The sequence below is a fragment of the Achroia grisella genome, unplaced genomic scaffold, assembly GCF_030625045.1.
Source record: "Achroia grisella isolate CSIRO2021 unplaced genomic scaffold, CSIRO_AGI_Agris_v1 utg719, whole genome shotgun sequence".
NCBI classification, from domain to species: Eukaryota; Metazoa; Arthropoda; class Insecta; order Lepidoptera; family Pyralidae; genus Achroia; species Achroia grisella.
In genome coordinates, this window is record NW_026713002.1 from 910,363 (window position 1) to 926,190 (window position 15,828).

The 15,828-nt window shown below is 34.4% G+C and overlaps 3 protein-coding genes across 17 annotated transcripts in view; 2 read left to right on the plus strand and 1 right to left on the minus strand.

Moving 5' to 3' along the window:
- Window positions 1-139: 139 nt before the first annotated feature.
- LOC131850260 (zinc finger protein 431-like) lies at window positions 140-8,311 on the plus strand. 3 transcript variants are annotated; one of them, XM_059200445.1, is made up of 7 exons: window positions 140-421; window positions 1,921-2,053; window positions 3,000-3,080; window positions 3,265-3,429; window positions 3,891-4,889; window positions 5,567-5,808; window positions 7,683-8,311. In XM_059200445.1, exons 1-6 carry the CDS (start codon window positions 293-295, stop codon window positions 5,770-5,772), a joined length of 1,713 nt encoding a protein of 570 aa, XP_059056428.1. In that variant the 5' UTR covers window positions 140-292; the 3' UTR covers window positions 5,773-5,808; window positions 7,683-8,311. The 3 variants fall into 3 exon arrangements, with proteins under 3 accessions (XP_059056428.1, XP_059056427.1, XP_059056426.1); XM_059200444.1 differs by lacking the exon at window positions 7,683-8,311 and adding an exon at window positions 6,452-7,664; XM_059200443.1 differs by lacking the exon at window positions 7,683-8,311 and having other exon boundaries at window positions 5,567-6,043.
- A 103-nt stretch (window positions 8,312-8,414) lies between these two features.
- Window positions 8,415-15,000, minus strand: LOC131850254 (zinc finger protein 57-like). Its single transcript, XM_059200425.1, has 6 exons — window positions 14,817-15,000; window positions 14,075-14,228; window positions 13,473-13,538; window positions 12,763-12,912; window positions 11,914-12,060; window positions 8,415-10,823 (listed from the first exon to the last, which is right to left on the minus strand). The coding sequence occupies exons 1-6, from the start codon at window positions 14,943-14,945 to the stop codon at window positions 9,631-9,633; spliced, it is 1,839 nt and encodes a 612-aa protein (XP_059056408.1). The 5' UTR covers window positions 14,946-15,000; the 3' UTR covers window positions 8,415-9,630.
- A 517-nt stretch (window positions 15,001-15,517) lies between these two features.
- The window catches only part of LOC131850255 (zinc finger protein 260-like), a 63,761-nt gene continuing 63,450 nt past the window's right edge, over window positions 15,518-15,828 (plus strand). For all 13 annotated transcript variants that reach the window (XM_059200438.1, XM_059200437.1, XM_059200434.1 and 10 more), the window contains exon 1: window positions 15,518-15,804. In XM_059200438.1, the coding sequence (XP_059056421.1) occupies window positions 15,667-15,804 (138 nt within the window). In that variant the 5' untranslated portion in view covers window positions 15,518-15,666. The remainder of the gene's footprint in view (window positions 15,805-15,828) is intronic.

Here is a 15,828-nt window from a genome sequence, read left to right on the forward strand (position 1 = left end):
ATGCATTGGTTCCTCGGGTTGACTCAATGTGTAGAGTATCCACTAGCTTTAGAAATTTGACAATAGAAACGAAACTGACATATGACAGATGTAGTCAGAACGTAAATCACAGATTACTATTTTTTATAGATTACCAACTCTTTATTTATTATTCTTTATTCAAATAATAGTTAAAAAATTTGCGCTCTAATAATGCGAATTGTGATTTTTACAATATTTTATCAATAAGTATCTTGTTTTATACGATTTTAAGATATGTGAAGTGTACAGAAATTTTCTTTCTAAGCCAACAATGGATTCGGAAAACGTCTGCCGTTGTTGTCTGTCCGGAGGTGCAAGCAAAGATCTAAACTCCACATATGTTTGGTCGAACAAAAAAGAAATTTACTCTGATATGTTATTGGAATGTTTTAATGTAGTCGTAAGTACTAAATTTACAACTGCTTTATTAATTTTAATGTCCGTTCTTGTGACTTTTATGAATGATGTTTGCTTTTATGGTACATTTATGGTTTGTTTTTATAGTAATTGAGTAAGGTTTTACAACAAACTGTCAGTCTGTTCTAAATGATTCAAATGTCGTATAAAACACTTTCTCAGTAAAAATGCTTATTATGAAATTGAAGAGTTTGTAAATGATATTAATGTTTTTGTAGAAAAAACTTAGAATTAATCTGTCTGACAATATTATAGCGGTTTCTATGTTCATTATCCCATACATACTACTTATTATGTAATTATTTCTTATATATGTAATTTATTAAAAAAAAGAACATCTATATAACACACAAGTCTCATCACAAGTATCATTCTTGTGATGAATTACATTCCGAATGAGTGGTAGAGTAAAAAAATATGACTATTCAAAGGTGCTTGTATTGAGTTTATTTGAATAAAGATTATTTCTATTACCATACAGTTTTTTTTCTAATAAAATTTTTGAACTCACCTAATGGTATAATTATAATTTATTTATTTACATATTTTATACAAATAATTTTTTAAGTCCCTAACTCTGAGGGGGTATAGAAAATACCTGTGTTACAGTAGTCATCATCCTCTTCCATATTACGATGTATGAGTGAATTGCACTGGATATTTTTATGATTTAAATAAGTGTTATTGCAGGAAGGTTTTAGTCGGTTTGTGTGTTGTATGCTATGGCAGGACTCTATTATTTATTTATTGTTTTGCAAACATAATTGTATACACGGCAGACTTAATTCCTGATGCCATTCTCTATCGGTCAACCATTGCATTGATCAGAGATAGTAAGGCGGTCGGAAGATATTTGGATGAGGATTGGAGAAGGATAAGGCAGGTCAGTTAGCCCACAGTGAATTCACCACGATATAATGTCAGTGATGCTCAGATGAGGTCTTATCAATGTTAGGCCAACATTCATGCGATCTACCTTAAATTGAAAGCCATAGACTATTTCTGTTATCAATCACTACATATTATAAAACAAATTCACTGTCTGTCCGTACCCATGTAAGCTTAAATCTTTAAAACTATTCAACGAATTTTGAAGCAGTTTTTTCTAATAGATAGAGTGATTCAAGAGGAATGTATATAATACATGTACACCCATGCAAAGCCAGGGCAAGGAACTAGTAATTAAATAAACCAAAGAAACTATATGTTTGTAAAACATTATGGGGAAGTTAAAGCTATGATAATAATAAAAATAATAATCATTACTAGTCTATGGAGGCCTCATAGTGGCAATATATGCTTGTGTAACATTAAAGAAGGCGAAAGAGAATTGTTAGTAATGTAGACTATTGACCCAATTCCTAACAATGTACCATGTCAGGTTGACCTACATGCCACTATCTATCTGGTGGACCAACAATTTGTCATTCCAATTACATAAAAAGTTCAGTTTTGAATACATAATGTATTATATTGTTACAGCTCTCCATGTCAGAATACAGTGGACGTGCAATCTGTGATGGTTGCATCGAACTACTCCGCAGTTCCTTTGACTTCAAGCAGCAGGTTCTCCGCTCGGAGAAGGAGCTCCTCAACCGGCTAATTGACGTAGATGGTGATTATTTCAATTCTTACCTTGTCACAATATTAATAATAATAACTTGTGCCTACACTTGTAATATTTCTGTCAACACTTGAGACCCTTCCATTAGTACCTCTCCAGATAACAAAGACTTAAGTTCAGTGTAAAGTCACTCCACAGTACGACTCCGCGTCGAATGTACGTGTTACTAATAAGCCATGTAGCACACTATCAAATAAACTTACTAATGTACAATAAATAGTACAATTATTTCACCTGTATTTTCACTACCTACATGCTACATTAAACAATATATTATGTAGCGACACCTCATTACATAATGCTACAGTGGTGATGGTGATAGCAATGTGCTACAAACTCTCTATTGTGCACAGATAAATGAACAGGTCCTAACAGGATTCATTTTATGGTAAATGAAATGGTATTTACCTCTCTCCACAACCTTGTAACGCTATTACATCAAATACAAGAAATCAATTCATAATATAATAATAATAGTGTTCCTGGATAATTCACACAGCACCATCTAGTTTCAAGCTACGCAAAGCTTGTGGATACTAGACAACTGATAGGTATACTTAGATACAATTAGATACGATAGATTTTTGTAAATACATAGAATACACCCAGACCAATACAAACAGTCATGCTCATGAATACAAATGTTTGTATTGTGCGAGGAATCTAAACCATAATCATAGTTGAGTAAAATGCTATACTAAACTGCTAGACCATCCGGGCGGTCAAAATTTATTTCAATGAGATAGTATGTCTTTCCTAAGGAGATATTTCGTTTATGCATGATTGGGCTACAGCCACATAGGTTGTGTAGTGGTGGTCTACCTATTGGCATTGCGACATTCATAAAAACCTCATTCTTTGTGTTTGAGGACTTTCGAGAAGCCTCTGACTACCTAATTGAAGGTAACAGTCATGATAAATATTTTTGTGATTCCAGACCAAAAACCAGTGGCGATTAAGTTGGAACCTAAACAGGATAGTGGCGATGACTCGGATGACTACTTCTTGGCTGATGCAGGTAATTTATGTATGGTAACTTATAACCGTATCAAGTGTCCTACCTTGATACGGCGCGATAAATTTATTAAAGTTATAATTGAGGGAAAGAGCGGGAGAGGAATCTAGCAAGTCTGACCCTGTGGCCCATATGCGTATAAGCCATTTTAGAATGACAGAAAAAATATAAAATGTTTTATTTTCAGTAAGAGAAGCCACTGAACAGAAAATAAAATGTGAAGTAAGAGAATCTAAAAAGAAATCGGAACAGAAGAGAAAGAAACCAATAAAGAAGGCAGTGAAGAAGACAGGAGAGAAATGGCGTACGGAGAAGATTAAAAGTCTCGTTAATAGACTGGCGACGTCACTCAGTAAGTTTATATTCCATTTTGAAACAAGATCTCGATCCAGCCTAAATATTATTTTCTACTATTTGTGAATTTTATAGTTTATGTATTATTTTAATGTATAAGTCATCTTTTTGTATAATTTCATTATAATCCTTTCCTTTAGTAATGACTGTATGAATCTGTATTATTGTAAACATGTATAACAGTTATTTGAAAAGAATACGAGCTGAGTTTCTTGATAGTTCTTCTGATCTCGAAATCATTCCATACATACGATAGATTTGACATATCATAAAAGTCTGTAATAGACCTACATGAATAAAGATATTTAGATTTTTTTTTCACATATCAACGTTTAAAACGGTTATATTTGTGACGAGTTAGTCATAGCGAGCTAATTAACCTTGTTTTACCAATCTAAAGATCAACAAACAAATATCAGAGCATTTCTACTTCAATAAAAAAATACATTATTTTTTCAGACACGTGTGACATTCCAGATATACCTCTGAAGAACGAGACAAACGTGAAGGCAAACCGAACGAAAATATCCATATCTAAAGAGCCAATGTACAAAGAAACGAAGATAAACTTAATGTGGACCACCAGAACGAATCATGACAAAAGCAAACATAAAGAAAACTTACAAACCATATTGAAATTCTCAAACGCAACGCCCTTCAAGAATAAATCGCTACTCGGTTTCATATGCGGATACTGCGATGCCACTTACCCAGATCCAATGGATCTCCGAACGCACACTGAGGTGGACCACAAAATAGAGCGGTTACAATTCAAATCCAACTTTGATATGACGGAATACAACGTAAAATTGGATATCACAGACCTAGCCTGCAATTTATGCGACGAACAAATGTGTAACCTGACCTCTTTAAAAGATCACCTAGTAAAAAGTCACGATAAAATCATATATAACGATATCAAAGATCATATACTACAGTTTAAGTTGAAAAAAGGTGATGTTTACGACTGCGCAATGTGTTCATCCACATACGAGACCTTTAAGATGTTAAAGCAGCATATGAACAAGCATTACTGCAATTATACGTGCCCGAAATGTGACAGCTCGTTTGCGACGAAGAGATCGTTGAATGCCCATAGAACGACGCACCAAGAAGGCAGTTTTAAGTGTGATCATTGTGAGAAGGTGTTCTCTAGTAGGTCTAAGAAGCATTACCATGAGAAGACCAAGCATATGGGAGCGAGGAACATCAGTAACTGTCCATACTGCAACGAGCCATTCCGTAGTTACTACCAGCGGAACCAGCATCTAGTCAAAGTCCACAATAACGAAGCGCAGTACAAGTGCAATGTATGTAATAAGTCTTATATACTAAAATCGTTGTTGATGTACCATATAAAGAAAAATCACTTAATGGAACGGAATTGTCAATGCACTGAATGTGGGTTCCGGTTCTTCAGTAAGAAGGCTTTGAAAGCACATATGATTAAGCATACAGGTGGGACACTTTGTGTATTGTTTTATTATTTCTATTATAGATTACTAAAATTTTGCATGCCAAATCAATGACGAAATATGTGGACAAATTTATTAATAGACAAGATATTCTTTGACCATTTTATTGTATGGATGGTCTATATAATAAAATATTGAAAGAATGTCAGTAGTCTATCTCAAAATTGTATTTATTAGATGATATATTCATTTGTTATTTGTTTAAATAAAAAACAAATAATACCTTGCTTTGATGGATCGCAAATAACTGCAACACAGTTTTTCTACAAACTAATGTAGTTATTTAAATTAACACGCTATTCTAATTATTTTGCCCGCGGTTTCTCACCCCTGAAATTTATAGACCATGTGCTATTCTGACATATAAACTGTATTATTGTAAAGTTTCATTAAAATCCATTCAGTAGTTTTTGGATGAAAGATTAACAAACATTGATGCCCTCATCCATCCATCCATACTTCCGCATTTATAATATAAGTGTTACTGGCAGCTTGTCCACCATTTTTTTTATAAATATTAATGTTTATAACTGTTTTTATATATCACTTTTGACTTGTTTGCGAACCCTCTTTGGAGTTATACATGTATAATACAATTACCAGTTAGATTAGTTTAAAGTAAGATTAGTTCCAATTAATTCTTTAAAAATTCTTTAACAGGTGAACGGATTTACGCCTGCGAGGTGTGCCATAAGTCGTACGCTAGGAAATATACACTAAGAGAACATATGAGGATACACAACAATGACAGAAGGTTTAAATGTGATGTGTGCGCGATGGCTTTTGTACAGAAATGCAGCTTGAAAAGTCATCTATTATCGAATCATGGTATAAGTATGGCAGCTAGCGATATAACGTCATCTTAAGACCTACCCTGTCTCGGAAGGACCAGATTTAATGTTGTGAGTATGAAAGCTAGTGATATAACGTCATCTTAAGATATATCCTGTGTCAGAAGGATCAGATTGAAAGGGAAAGGTATGCTAGCTAGTGACAACGTCATCTTAAGATATAGTAGTATGGCAGCTAGTGATGTGATGTTATCTGAAGATATATCCTGTCTCGGAAGGACCATATTTAACGGTATTAGTATGGCAGCTAGCGATATAAATTCATCTTAAGATATATCTTGTCTCCGTAGGATGAGATTTAATGGTATGATTATATAGTGATATAACGTCATCTTAAGATATATCCTGCCTCAGATGGACCAAATTTATTGGTATAGGTAAGGCATAAAGGGATATTACGTCATCTTAAGATATATCCTGTCTTTAAGGACCAGATTTAGCTAAATTTTCATTCGGGAACCATGTTTCTACATAAACTGATCAGGAATCGATGAGGTTCTATCTAGAGAAGATTAATCCTGAATTCATGAAGATGCATATGGTTGCAGGCAGTACATTTTGTCTGGGAAGGACCAGATATTTATCTAAATTTTCTTCAGGCTCCATATTCCTGAGAACTCATCAGGAATCGACGAGGTTCCGTCAATGGAAGATCAATCTCGAATATAAGAAGATGATAAGCGTATTGTTGCAGGCAGAAGACTGATGGGTGATGAATAAAGAGAATAGTTCCTAGATGTTATCTCATAAAGAAGAAGGAAATGCCACTACACATCCTATTTGGTTGTAGCCCACTCATGCATAAACAAAATATCTCCTTTGGAAAGTATACACTCTGTCCTGAGGAGATGAAAACCATCGTTTCTAAGAACGTCCTTCAATTCTTGTTCCTGCCGGGTCTAGGTAGCGAACTTTATAAGGACGAGCACAATAGATAAATATAGGTCCCAGTGCCTAAAGCACCAACAATAGGCCAACCTACAATAAAAAAATCGCATAAAAGAACACTTTTTGAGATAACTTGCATAAGTGAAATAAAGTTTTACCCCCGTATTCATGAAGACTAAAATAGAAAAAAACTTATTTTAACTGTTAATATTTTATTACTGTCTTTCAAGTAATGAAAGAAAAGGACAAAAGATAAAGTAGGTTTAATTGGTGTGATGTGTTTTGTTGAACTTACTCTGAATGAAAAGGAAATGAACAAATGAATGATGAAGGAATGAACAGCATTATAGTAGTCTAAAAAAAATAATGAAATTCCGGCTCTTTTTTTTTCCCGGATCCTTTAAAACAGGGACAACTGTGCAATCAATTTTATATACATTTTTAGTGAAGTGTAAAAAAATACATGAACTGAGATCTGATGTTGTAAATATTTTATATTTTTTTTATATTTTACACAGAGATGTAAAACACACATTTAAAATTCTGAGGCATATATATATGTTGTGACAAAATTGTAGAATATGTGACGTCACGAACTAGTCGTGAAACTTCTTTTGTTTATTGTTACAGTCTGTGGTCAAATTGACAATAGATTAATATTGTTTGTCTTCAATATTAGTTGTCTATAGTCTTACTGAATGTTAAATTAATTTTGAATTTCGACCACTGGGCGACCATTATTTTAAACTCTGTGGTCAAATTGAGAATAGATTAATATTGTTTGTCTTTTGTCTATAGTCTTACTGAATATTAAATTAATTTTGGTAGAATTTTGAAATAGTACTAGTACCATGAAATATGAAAATTACAGTTTCATCACAACATAAATAATACTTTCTGTGTATACACATAAGATCTAATATTGTAAATTATGTATTATAAAAGTTCTTTATCTGCTACATTGTTATATTTATTTACTGTTCCTTAAATTGTAAATGAGCAATAAATCTATTTTAGTTGTGATTTTATTTTTCAAGTTTACGACCATGAATTACGGATATGATAGTAAAATCTTCAAGAAAGGAGCATATTCCTCCTTAAAAGGCCGGAGAGTCGACTGCAATTTTCCTGGCGTTGAGACGACGACGGAGGACGCTAATCTGAATCTAGTTCTATGAAAACAATCTCAGGACAATTCACACAGCGCCATCTAGACTCAAGCTAGGCAGATGTTATGGATACTAGACAACTGATATAAGTATATAGATACATTTTTGTTTTTGTAAATACTTATTATTTTTGTCCAAGAGCTCCTAGAGCAAGATCAAACTTGAATTGTCTTGTACTATCCTGAGATATTCTAGTATACTTAGAAAACACGTAGAACGACACACACAATCGTATTCATGACTACAAATGTTTGTACCGTCCGAGGAATCAAACCTGTGGCCGCCACAGAGCCCGTCAATATCTCAATACTTTAATCAACTTATGGTAAAATAAACCAGTGTTTCTTACAAGCTACGTTCTTCATTTGAAAGAGTTTTTGAAGCTGGGATGACAATCTGACGCCACGCCTGATGGTGAGTGACACCCCTGGTGTTTCAGGCGTTCATAGACTATGGTAACCATTTACCATAAGATGGGCCGTACTTGTTTGCCACCATCGTAGTATAAAAAAAGGTGGCTAAGAAGCAGTTTTCAATTAATAAAAGGCATTTTTAAACAAAATCTTTTATTTTTATAACAATTCATAAATAAAACATTTTTCTAGAGTTTTGCAAAATATATACAACTTGGAAGAACAATATTGAAGACTTTTTAGGACTCTCAGTAATATAATACATCTGGGAAGGGGGTTATTAACGTCCGGCCGATCAGAGGTTGCATTTCTGACAGGTCTAGATCGAATGGCCGATGTAACTTTGAACTGACATACAATTTACGGCAAAATGAATATCTTTTGTCTTATTAACGAGTGATAACATTAAAAATTAAATAGTAATCAAAAACAAACAGCGCAGTTTGATGTGGTTTGACTTTAAAAACTATTGTTTTTATATTTGTTAAGTAGTTAATAATTTTAGCTCAAATTGAATATGTTTATTGTAATGTGGAATAATGATTAAATTTTTAATGTTATGACTTGTTAATAAGGCAAATAAAAGATATACAATATATAGCCGTAAAAAGTACGGCAGTTCAAAGTTACATCGCCCATTCGATCTCGACGTGTCGGAAACGCAAGCTCTAAGCTGACGGACTTTAGTAATTACATATTGGCCCCCTCGCTAGTAAAATTAGCTAGCTAGCGGTTTCCACTGAAAACCATTATGGTTAAATTCCTGCTGGATCCACGATTGTCTATGTGACTTAACTTCATGGTCATCTTATCATCCTCCACTGGTATACCACCAGCGTATACTGTTAGCATAAGCGGGTGCATCATTCCATTATCAACGTTAAGTAAAAACTATATTACATGATTGTTCTTATATTAGATCTATCTTAATTTTTAGTAGTTTTTTCATATTCGGTGTTGGAAATGAAAAAAAATTAGTATAAATTTACAACTGATTAATATAATCATTATTTTTATATATTAAAGAAATATATTCTTACTGTGTTTTTGGGTCTTTGAGTAAACCTGCCATTGTTCGGTCGTTTTAGTTCCTATAATCACATGCTTAATAAACTGTATCAAACAAAAATAAACTTTTAATTTGAAAGCTTATGTCTTAATTGTTTTTCAACCTGACAACTAAGTATGTATATGACCACCCTAATGATTCTGGCATTCAGTCGGTCGTCAGGGTACTCAAACACCATGTTAGACCGTCTCCAAAGTAGGTGGGGCGTGAAACCAAATGCGCCAATCAGATTACATCGAAACATTATTTGGGCAACCTGAAGACTAACCGACTGTATATCAGCAACCTTAAACGCCCGATACATAGTTCCACACACGAATATTAACTTTTTAAACTAATCATGTGTCATATTTTCATACTCTGATAGAGTTATGCCATGATTCGACAACATATGACTCTTTAAACTGCATTTTTGAACGAACGCCAGTCCGCACATACCGCATTTGAACCTCCTATCATTATTATGGATACGCATATGTTCCCTTAGCGTTTTCTTGCGTGCATATGCTTTCTGACAGACCATACACTTATACACACGCTCGCCAGTATGCTTAATCATATGTTCATCCAACGATTGCTTTATAAAGAATCCCTGACCACATTCCGCGCATTTATGATTACGTTCCATCAAATGCACTTTTTTAATATGCGAGGTCAGTTTAGACTTTAATATGAACGATTTATCACATATATTGCACTTGTACGATGCAGCGACGGTGTTATGTTCGTTAAACATATGCCGATTCCGTTGATAATAACTTGTGAAGGATTGGTCACAATGCGGACAGTTCGTTGTGTATCTAGCGCTTGTGTTGTGCGTATATTTCTCATGGCACATCTTCTTAACTCTCGTACTGAACACTTTCTCGCAGAATGCGCATTTGAAAGTCCCAAGTTCGTGGGTGCGCTGGTGGTTTTTTAATCTGTGTTTATTTATGAAACCTAGATCGCAAACTTCGCATATATAATTCCTATAATGACCGTTCATATGTTGGAGTAACATTTTAAAAGTTTCGTATGTTGAATGACATAACGCACAATTCATCATTTCGCCATCAGTCAATTTGAATTCCAATATGTAATCGTTTATATCTAAATAGAATTTTATGTCGTGTTCCTTCGTTAGGTGCATCTTTAGATCTGATATTGTTGGTGTTTTTGCACTACATATATTGCATTTTAAATCTGTTATGTCTACTTTTAAGGACATGTTGTTCTTGTCTATTCTTTTGTTGGCGTTTAAGTCGTCATCTTGGTGTGCTTCCTGGATGTGAGTTCTTAAAGCTTCAGGATTTGGATGAGTGTCTTTACAGTACGCGCAGACGATGCCAGCTAGGGTTTTGCTTGAAAATGGCGTACAGTTCGAATACTTGAGAATGTTGTATATGTTTGCTTTGTGTTGCTTTTTCTCGCTAACGTAACGAAGACTTGACGCTACGGAGACGGGGTTTTTTAGTTTGTCCATTTGGGAGAGCGCGCGAAATGAAATCTTGAGTGGTTTGGTGAGCAGTTTTTTGGATTTCCGGTCTGTAATTAAAGATTAATCCATATTACATTAGGGGAAGGCATTCGTTAGTAATATGTTGAGACAAACGGTAGCAGAGCGGGAAAATACTGCGGGACCTTTTCTTTTTTATAATACAGGGGACAAACGAGCATACGGCTCATCTGATGGTAAGTGATTACCGCTGCCCATAAGCACCCGCAACACCAAGGGAATTGCAAGGACGTTGTCGGTCTTTTAAAAAGGAATAAGCTCTTTTCTTGATCGTAGGTGGAACAGCAATGGAAAATCCACAATATCGTACCGAGCATTTTTTCAGTATTTTTCTAGTTCAAATAAGCGTAGGAAGATAATAAAGCCATATTCTTTACAGGTAGCCAGATAGGACCGAGTGCACTGGCTTCTGTCTATACAATTCTTGCTTCATTCTCTTTCACAACCCCCCTCATACACGACAGTCCCGGAAGTCTCTTAACACCTCTATTACACAACATACAATCAATCTGATCGTAATAGGTTAGTTTCAGCCTCCCCAAGTGTGTGCATACATCCACTTTCAGATTGTATATCTGTTTTGTCAATCTTTTCTGACATCCATCCGCAGCATGCGGTCTTTTTAACTCTCGATACAAAGAATTTAATTTTAATATAATTACACTGTCATGTCTCGCTCTTCAAACTAGAACTGCTTGCAAAGCAAGCTGATTGGCGCCTGATTTACTTCCTACATTCTACCACCCTTATATATTACACTAGCTGTGCCTGCGACTTCGTTCGCGCAGAAGAACGAGGTCGCAGGCACAGCTAGTGTACGTAACAGAATTAAGGGCTTCTGAATATGAATAATTTTCCCCGTTTTTGCAACATTTTTTACTAATGCTTCGCTTCTATTGGTCGTCGCCTAATGCTGTATAGCTTAAAGCCTTCCTCGAAAAATGGACTATCCAACACAAAAAGAATTTTTCAATTCGAACCAGTAGTTCCTGAGATTAACGCGCTCAAACAAACAAACTATTCAGCGTTATAATATTAGTATATGGATAGGCAGCTTTACCATTAGGTGGTCTCAACTTATTTGGATGGAAATTCCAATTTACATACAAATCTACTCACCAGAATTGGTCTTCTCGAGTCCAAGTAACTTGTTGCGTCTTTTCGACTTTCTCTTGATTGCAACATCTGCAAAGCCCAGCATCTCTGCCAGCTTTTTGTCATCCTCATCTTTCAAATCTTCAAAATCTGATAACTCTTCTTTGATATCTACAATTGAAAATGTTGGATATAACACTAGAACTAGTTTAAAAAGTCAGAAAATGTTTGTAATAAATATATTGTAAAAATATGTATACATTTATGTAAGTAAATAAACAAACAATATAATAATTAAAATCGATATTTTGCTGTAAATTTAATTACTTAATTACTGTAAATTACATTAACATTTCCATTTATTGCAGTAAAAATAAAAATTTGACAATTCATTATAATATTTTTCAACCTTGCACCATTTTTCAACTTTTATACTGTCTTGGATTATCTTCCTGATTCGAGATGGTCTATTTGTGTTGCACGACTACGTATTATACAGGGTGTTCTAACATTAAAAAAATAGTATGTACTACTAGTACACTGAAAAGCTGTAGTATTTCTCGGTTTGAGACATTTAATTTTTTCTGCACGGCCATGAGCTATACAGAATGTTCTAACAAAAAAAAATTGTATTTTTGTAATATTGGTATTCTGAAGAACTGTGGTAATTCCCCAGTTTGAGACGGTCCATTATTATGCACGACCATGTGTTATACAGGGTGTTCTAACATTAAAAAAAATAGTATGTAGGCACTACTGGTATCCTGAAGCGCTGTGGTATTTCCCGGTTCGAGACATCTCATTTTCTGTGCACAGACATGTGTTATACAGATTGCTCTACCATTAAAAAAATAGTAAGTACATACTACTCACCAGTGCCGGTCTTCTCAAGACCTAGTTTCTTGTTGCGTCTCTTGGCAGATTTCTTCTTGATACTGACATCTGTGTATCCCAGCATCTCAGCTAATTTTTTATCCTCATCGTCTTTCAAATTTTCAAAGTCCGATAGCTCATCTTTGATCTCTAGAATTTACAAATAATAGTATATTCACAAAATGTGGACTTTGTTCAAAGTTGTCTATGTACATGTCTACCTCACATTTAGCAGTCATATCGCTTCCTTTACAGGCTGTTTCAGTTGTAGGGTGAGAGTAGGCAGTGAAATAACAGAATAAGAGGACGCTCAGGAACGCATGAGAGGTATTATGGGCGTCACATGATCACATAATAATAATAATCTCAGGACAATTCACACACCGCCATCTAGACCCAAGTTAAGCTAGCTAAATTTTGTGTTCTAGGTACTAGAAAACTGATACAAATACATATATTTTTTTTCATAAATACATATAAATACACAGACTCATGAATACAAATGTTTGTGCCATGCGAGGAATCGAATCCACAACAAGAGATCTCTGGACGAAAAATTGAAACTGGACGGCATCCTACCGCCGACGTCATTGCACACCTGTCGTCACCATCGGAATGTAAGGCGGTATGCTAAACCGCTACACCACAGGGGTCATCAAATAAAAAAAGCCTTACGGACGTGATTTAGACATAACACAACAAAAGCATACCGAGAAAATAGATGCCATTCTCATCATCAGGATCTGGAACTTCCTCCTTCACTTTGTCCATATCATCTGAGAAAAAGAGGTCAAGTTATTATCTTCTACTCAAAAATAGATTTCAGATTTATTTATATAGGAAATAAATCAAAACAGGTTACATTTGGCTCCTCCGTTACAAAATTATAAGTTAATAGTAAACATTAACATTGAGATAAATTTGATCTTGACATGTATTAATTAATATCACATTAAATGGATTATTTAAATAAAAATACTTTAAAATTCTTCTAAATTTCTAAATCTATATCTATATTCTAAATCTTCTAAAATTATGAGTACTAGATAACTGATATAAATATATACTTTTTTTTGTAAATACATACATAATATAAATAGAAAACATCCAGACCGCTATATACAATCATACTTATGAATACAAATGTTTGTACCATGCGAGGAATCGCACCCGCAACCCTCAGAAGTAAGGTGCTTAACCAACAATACCAGCAATAGTAGTAGACAACAAAAAAGTAGATTGGGACACGATTATTTCGATGAAAACATTGAAAGTTCTTTAAATTCTCGTAAAATATTACTTTTTTCAATACCTTTGCAATTTTTGAGCTGATGACCAAGTGCTATTTGCATCTGGAACTCCTTCTCGCACTGCTCCACCTGTTTCTTGAAGTCAGTAGCGTCACGGAGACGTGTTATGCACATTTCACATATACCACTGTCGCCTTCTCGATTACCTGAAGATAACTGGAAGCAAAAGAGATTCAATCAATAATAAGAATAATAACATATTCATCCAGAATTTATCACAATGGTTTTCAGGAAGAACATGGAGGTCAACCTGACATACTGTATTGCTAGTAATTGGGTTATTAATCCATATTACTTCAAATTCCCTTGCATTCCAGTAATCTATGGTCATGTTTGTTTATAAGCATGTCAGTTTTACAGGAATTTATACAGATGAGTAATTGATCTCAACCTGTACCTTTGCTAGGAGTGTGACTACTAAAAATATATTTTAGAACGAATTTAAAAAGGCCATTTGAATGCGAAATTAAAACCAAAATATTTCGCGCCAAAACTGATTATGGTTCAGAAAAACAAAATTCGGTAGAATACTTTTAAAATATTTTTGAGGCTCAAGCGTTCCGGTCAATAAAGATGTATAGATTTTGGCATAAAATTAATCAAAATTATTTGAAACTGCAAGCGCGGGCATGAAAAAGCAATATTTGGTTGAAGAAAATGTCAGTCCTATTTTTACTCAAATTATGAGGGTAAGGCTGAGTAAATCGTGAAATTAGTAAAATATTATTCTAATTAGATACTTACAAGAATCTCAAAACATTCCTTCAACATATCACAATATATCTCAGGTTTCCCAAGGAAGATGTGCATGGTTTTTAAGTCTTTATCGGGCGGACGGACCAGGCAACACCGACAGAATGTTGCAGAGGACATTTTATAAGTTTAATGTAATTTAGGAAAAGAAATTTCAATCAGATTAAGAACAAAAGTAAAGATATCTAATTTAATTTTATAAATAAAAAATATTGACGATTTTTGACAGTTGTTGTTTTTTAATTCGCTGCATGTAGAAAGGCAAAGGTTTCTAGACTATACAGCCTGTTCTTTGGGAGGAATCCAGAGAATTTTGGCAGTTATAAATACAATTGTAGGTGACAAACGATTTTATTTACTTACTCTGCAACTGAAAAAAATATGAAAATGCATCTACTTGATTTTTATTGATATAACTCGTTTTTTATCAATAGCGGATAGCTGCCTCTTGTGGTTCGGTAAAGTTATCATAAGCCGCTGCGTCCAACAACATTGGAATAGTTCGAAATATTAAAACAAACTGTTCCTTCCCGGTAACTCGAGTTACCTGAATATCAACAGGAGTCATGTTTATTACGAGTTGGGACACCTCTATTTAAAATAAACGAAAACTGTGGAACCACGAGAATTGTGCAATTTTAAACACCACACGGCTGAAAAACTGCTAACCAATGTCTGGCAACACTGCGGAACTCGCAGGTAGTGCGAAGCCATCGCTTGTTTTCCTTGCGCTTACAAAATGGCGGATCCTCATTAGTATTGTTATTTGGCCGCGGTATTAAATAACTAATTTTATATTGATAAGTTCCGTGTTATTATTGTGGCAGTGTTAAAGGACAAAATGGACACTACAATGAATCATGGCATGTGCCGGTGTTGTGCTTCTGAAGGGACATTTAAGAATTTATCCAACGCCTACCAATGGATGGGCCAAGAAGAGATTTATTCCGATATGCTGAAAGAATGTTTCGATATTTCTGTAAGTATTTTTATTTTACTAAAC

Bases quoted from the DNA above. Each gene is read 5' to 3' on its own strand.
- LOC131850260 (XM_059200445.1), top strand. From the start codon at position 293: ATGGATTCGGAAAACGTCTGCCGTTGTTGTCTGTCCGGAGGTGCAAGC. The intron at 3,081-3,264 runs GTAATTTATGTA...TTTTATTTTCAG, and splicing joins CTACTTCTTGGCTGATGCAG to TAAGAGAAGCCACTGAACAG. The intron at 4,890-5,566 runs GTGGGACACTTT...ATTCTTTAACAG, and splicing joins ACATATGATTAAGCATACAG to GTGAACGGATTTACGCCTGC.
- LOC131850254 (XM_059200425.1), bottom strand. From the start codon at position 14,945: ATGTCCTCTGCAACATTCTGTCGGTGTTGCCTGGTCCGTCCGCCCGAT. The intron at 14,229-14,816 runs GTAAGTATCTAA...TTTTGCTTCCAG, and splicing joins AGGAATGTTTTGAGATTCTT to TTATCTTCAGGTAATCGAGA. The intron at 12,913-13,472 runs GTATGCTTTTGT...TGTAAATTCTAG, and splicing joins GAATGGCATCTATTTTCTCG to AGATCAAAGATGAGCTATCG.